The following is a 5,695-nucleotide window of genomic DNA, read 5'->3' as shown; positions in this document are numbered from 1 at the left end:
AGGAAAAAACATGATTCATTTGCGCCATCTGTGGCGCTGGAGACTCAACACAAAACCCCAACGTTGTTCAGGTTAATCATTCTCACTTTTTATGATATTTATAAAGATAATATTTGTCTACTTTCATAATATTGGTCTATAGCAAATCACCAAATCACGTATAGTGATATTAGATTTTAGAAAATATAATTCTGGAAACTGGGGACAATCTGAGACACAGATGTGGAGGCAGATTTATTATTATAAAATGGTAAGGATCAAAACTGCACAAAAAAGAGAGCAAAGGGTCTGATGTCACTAATAAACCAGTTCTCTTTCATTAATGAAAAATATACAGCATACATTTGAGTCTGAACAGGTTAATTAATGGTTTGAAATGTGAACTACTGTGCTCTACTTCAACCTAGCTTAAAGTTCAAGATTAGCTCACTGTGAGTTTAAGATCCCTGCTGCTGTGTACTTTGTTTCCTAAATTGTAAATGATTGATCTAATTACTCACTGAGATTCTGTCTCAGACATGAATGAGTCCACAAAGGAGACACAAGATGCCTCAGGAGCAGCTGGACACTCTCTGCTATAAAATAAGAGAAGGACTGCATAAATGCAGGGATATTTTCACATGGTGAGTGGATGCAAACATACATCCATGCATTGGTTTCAGTAAATTTGAGACCACATTGAAAATCTGGTGTTTTTTCTTCTTTTTTTCTTTGCTCTGGATCATGCTGTATAACATGATCGTATTATGTATGCCCTATTGTAGTATTTATTAATATTTTTAATTATTTTATTTTTTTTCATTTTCATTTTTTTAAGTTTTAGTTTTATTAGTTTTTAAAAAATCTATTTATCTCTAATTTTGTTTTTCAGTTAATTGCAATTTAAGTTGTTTTTAAGTTTGTATTTTTATCTAATATTTTTATTTTATTTTATTTCTGCTTTATTTCAGTTACTGAGCAGGACATGAACTATTTTTAATAGTTAGGTAACAATAGCAACACTGTCAGGTTTAATATTATATTTTAAATACATTACTTTATATTCAGAGAACTACCCTTTATAGTGCATACCAGTATGAACCCCCTCATCAAATGGTGCACAGTTATTCCAGCCAATGTTCATTACAGGCAACTATTCAAAACTTTCCTGATGGGGCAAGGCCTCTCAGCACTGATCTGTGGTACTGCTGTAACATCTCAGTATCTGGCGTCCGTTTACTGTCTGAATACACCCATGCTGCAGAGCTTAATTAATTACAACCTTCTGGGCATCACTTACACCGTGGCACTGATCTTCAGAAGAGGTATTTGATCATCAGCAGTTTAATTACTTTCATTGAGTGTGTTTCATTATTGTTCAATCACTAAAGATCTACTACTGTTATCCATGTTTTTTTTTGGCATGTAATATTCAGGTTGCCTCTCTTTTAGGTGATGGCAATATTTTGCAGATTTTAAAGACAAAATGGTGGAAGTATCTATTGTTGGGACTGATAGATGTGGAGGCAAATTACACAGTGGTGAAAGCATATCAGTACACCACATTAACCAGCATACAGGTGACAGTTTTTTCTGGATGTGATGGTATACACTGTGCTTACACTTCCACTCAAAAGTGAGGGGTTGGTCATTTTTCTGAAAGAAGTCTTTTATGCTCACCAAGGCAGCATTTATTTGATCAAAAATACAGTAAAAACAATATTGTGAAATACTGTTCTAATTGAAAATAGCTGTCTCTATTGTAATATATTTTAAAATGTAATGAAAATGTATGAATTGTTGTACTCAAATTTACTGACCCCAAACTTTTGAACTGTAGCAAAGGTTCTGAATTTGCATTTCAAAACGTGTCACATGTAACACATTGACAAAATAATGAGACCTGATTTAAATTCTCAGTTCAAGCTGTTGTTTGACTACCTTTGACCTTACTGTCTGCATTTCAGCTACTGGACTGCTTTATTATCCCGGTTTTGATGATCTTGTCCTGGTTCTTCCTGAAGACCCACTATAGGATCGTTCACTACGTAGCTGTATGTATATGTCTGGCTGGGGTGGGAGCCATGGTGGGAGCGGATATCCTTGCTGGCCAGGACCAGGGATCTTGTGAGAAGCAAGCTGGTTCTCCAGAACATATATAAATATAGCATAACATGTAATGTAAGTCAAACCATGACCATTATTCATTCCTGTATTAACAACAGCAAGTGGCATTCTCATCGGTGATGGTCTGGTTCTATTCAGCGCCACTCTGTATGCCATCTCTAATGTGAGCCAGGAATACACAGTGAAGAATCTGAGCAGGGTGGAGTTTCTGGGCATGGTCGGCCTCTTTGGTTCAATCATCAGTGCAATACAACTGTAAGCTTTGTTCAGAAATCCCTAAAAAAGTAGACCTGTTCCTAAACGTCAGCACCACATCATCTGCACTGTTTTATTTTGTCGCCTACAGAGGGATTCTCGAACATAACGAAGTGTCTAAAATTCAGTGGACATGGGGAATTGGTAAAGTACAACGATGCAAAATTAAAATCCTTTTCAGTTATGTCAATGACATCATGTGAGGTGTGATTTTTCGCCTCTCTCTTCAGCTCTTCTCTTTGCTGGATATGCCCTCTGCATGTACAGCTTCTATAGCTTTATGCCTGTGGTGATAAAGATGAGCAGTGCCACAGCGGTCAATCTTTCCTTACTCACTGGAGACCTCTTCAGCCTGTTTTGTGGGCTCTTTTTGTTCCGGTACACTGTAAGTAAAATACTTCATTGAGACATGTATTTTATATCACAAAATTATTTATAATTATTATTATTTTTTTTATTTTTTTATGTAATTTGGTGATTTGCAAGAAACATTTCTTAATACTATCAGTTAAAAACTGTTGCTGCTTAATATTTTTGTGGAAACCACATTTTGTTTAGAATTCTTTAATGAATAGAATGTTCAAATATGATTTGAAATAGAAATCTTTCTCTCTTTTTAATGTCTTTACTCTAACTTTTAATCAATGAAATGGTTGCTTGCTGAATAAAAGTATTACATTCTTTCCAAAAACAAAAGATCGTTTAAATTTGTTTATCGATAGAAGTAGAAATAACAAGAAATTAAAGTAAAATGTAAGTATTTTGCTGATGATCTCTTTAATCCTGAGATTCAGAATCAGCATAAGTGGCAGTAGTATCTGTGTCCTTGTATTCTTTTCTCATGTATTCTGGGTCATTGTGACATGGAGCTTTATATTTCTTTAATGTGTGAAGGTTTTTTGAGTCCTCTATGTCCTCAGCTTACTCTTTGACCTTCCTCACCCCCAAAAAAGATCTGAGTAATTCACTTATATACCGAATGTACAGTACACGCTTCATGTAACTCTGCTTTTAAATTTAGATGAACTTCTTTCAGTATTTTATTTTCTACAAATGGTCCATCAATGCTGTATAAGGTATTTCAGTCCATATTCACCTAATTTGTTCTTTTTCAGTTCTCAGGACTGTATATTGTGTCATTGGTGGTGATCCTCATTGGTTTCATCATGTTTAACACCGTCCCTACACTGAACCGAGCTCTTGCCCCGGCGTCTGACGAGGAAGGTTATGACAATCACGCTGCTGATTTTGATAACGACAGCACTCAAGGCTGTGTGGATGAGAAAACCTGTGCACAAGCAGAGCGAGATCAAATCAAGAGCCAAGTGAATGAAAGGCAGTCAGCATGTGTCGTCATAAACAGTGTTAAAATGTAATGGTACCATAACTAAATTATATTTTTGCAATCATCAGGTCTGTGTTTATGCAAAGAGTTGGAGTTATCTTATTTAATGGTCTTATAATTATCTCTGAATATTGCATGTCCCATAAAATAGATCTTTGATCTTACAGAAAAACACAGCAAAAAAGTACTGTTAAAAATACATTTTTAACTATACATATTTACAGTGGTTTCCAATGCAAGATCAAATATAATACTTAATAAAACAAATATTATACTTAGAGTTCAAGTTTAAAGAAGCACAAAGCAGCCACCACCAAATGCATAATTTATTCATTTATTTTAAATTAATTTAGTGTGAGCTTCAAGGGATAGTTCACCCAAAAATTTTAATTCTGTCATTAATTACTCACCCTCATGTCGTTCCAAACCCGTAAGACCTCCATTCATCTTCTGAACACAAATTAAGATATTTTGATGAAATCCGAGAGCTCTCAGACCCTCCATAGACAGCAAGGATATGACCACGATCAACGCACAGAAACGTAGTAAGGTCATCATTAAAACAGCCCATGTGACATCTGTGGTTCAGCCGTAATTTTATGAAGCTACGAGAATAGTTTTTGTGCGCAAAGAAAACAAAAATAACAACTTTATTCAACAATTCTTCTCCTCATGCGCATGCTCTCCTCCGAATGTAAACAAGGTCCAGCGAATGCGTCTTTTACATCAGCAGCATCACGCATTGTTTACGTGCAGGAAAAGCACGTAGGCTACATGCGTTTTAAAAATAATTATTTTTGTTTTCTTTGCGCACATAAAGTATTCTAGTAGCTTCATAAAATTACGGTTGAACCACTGATGTCACATGGGCTGTTTTAACAATGTCTTTACTACGTTTCTGAGCCTTGATCTTGGTAGGACCATTGGCCTAGCTGTCTATGCAGGGTCAGAAAGCTCTCGGATTTCATCAAAAATATTATAATTTGTGTTCCGAGGATGATCGGAGGTCTTACGGGCTTGGAACGACATGAGGACTGAAGTTCTGTCCAAACTTTAAAACCACATATGAATGGTTTGATTACATAAATCATTTATGTTTTTTCAGGTGTTATGACTGATTCAGACTGTAAGGAATCATTTTATAACCTTTATCTTGATTTCAACCAAGCTCTTTCTGCTGGATGAACAACGGGGTGATTGTCCGTCTTAATGAATGATGTAATTTTGCTTTGTCATCTCGTGGCGTTTGTACTTTGCCAGAATGCCTTCCATTGCCAGATGCTGCTAACCGCTCAACTTACTCAGCATTTTTTCACTTGTGTAATTGGTGTAAATTTAAAAAATAAAGTACACCGTATTCATCAAAAGTATTTTATGTGAGGCAAGCAAAAAATATTTTTGATTTAATATATTATTTAAAATAACCTAATTACTATAGGCAATATTTAATAGTTATATAATAATTATAATTACCTACTTGGAAGATCGTTTCCACTCCCCCTCAAAAAAAAAAAAAAAAAAAAAAAAACTGACAAAAAATAGCTTTGATATAAAGATTTTATTCATTATTTTATTCATCCTCACAACATTTTTTTAGTTTATTTCTTTAGAGGTCAACACACCATCTTGTAATTTTCAAGTAATCCCAAACACCTTGCTTAGTTTAAGTTTACCAAATAAGCCTGGCTTATTTCAGTTAGTCTGATTTATTTGAACCAAATCAACTGGCAAGAGGTCAGACTAACTGAAATAAACCTGGCTTATTTGGTAAACATGTTTAAACATGAAACAGGCCCCAGGTGAGTTTGATCTTGGTGGGAGCTAAATCCTCATTTTTATACACAAACATCACTCACAAAAATGCTTGGGCTGACTTAACTACTGAGAAACAAAAATAATCAGTTCTCGTTTTCATGTTAACTATATGGATTAACTGCCAACTGTAAGTGGTTTGCTAAAAGTTCTGTTAGAGGTTTAAGAAATCTTGTA

At 34.9% G+C, this 5,695-nt stretch overlaps 1 protein-coding gene across 1 annotated transcript; it reads left to right on the top strand.

Moving 5' to 3' along the window:
- Positions 1 to 522: 522 nt before the first annotated feature.
- LOC306851714 (solute carrier family 35 member F2-like) lies at positions 523 to 3,737 on the top strand (the record flags this gene model as incomplete). The annotated part of the gene is made up of 8 exons (XM_079388155.1): positions 523 to 623; positions 1,129 to 1,304; positions 1,432 to 1,559; positions 1,947 to 2,106; positions 2,205 to 2,361; positions 2,453 to 2,505; positions 2,592 to 2,746; positions 3,477 to 3,737. 8 exons carry the CDS (start codon positions 523 to 525, stop codon positions 3,735 to 3,737), a joined length of 1,191 nt encoding a protein of 396 aa, XP_079244281.1.
- Between the last annotated feature and the right edge of the window lie 1,958 nt (positions 3,738 to 5,695).

The sequence above is a fragment of the Barbus barbus genome (assembly GCF_936440315.1).
Source record: "Barbus barbus genome assembly, chromosome: 31".
NCBI lineage: Eukaryota > Metazoa > Chordata > Actinopteri > Cypriniformes > Cyprinidae > Barbus > Barbus barbus.
Note: the sequence above shows the minus strand (reverse complement) of the source record. Positions and strands in the feature narration are given on the sequence as shown.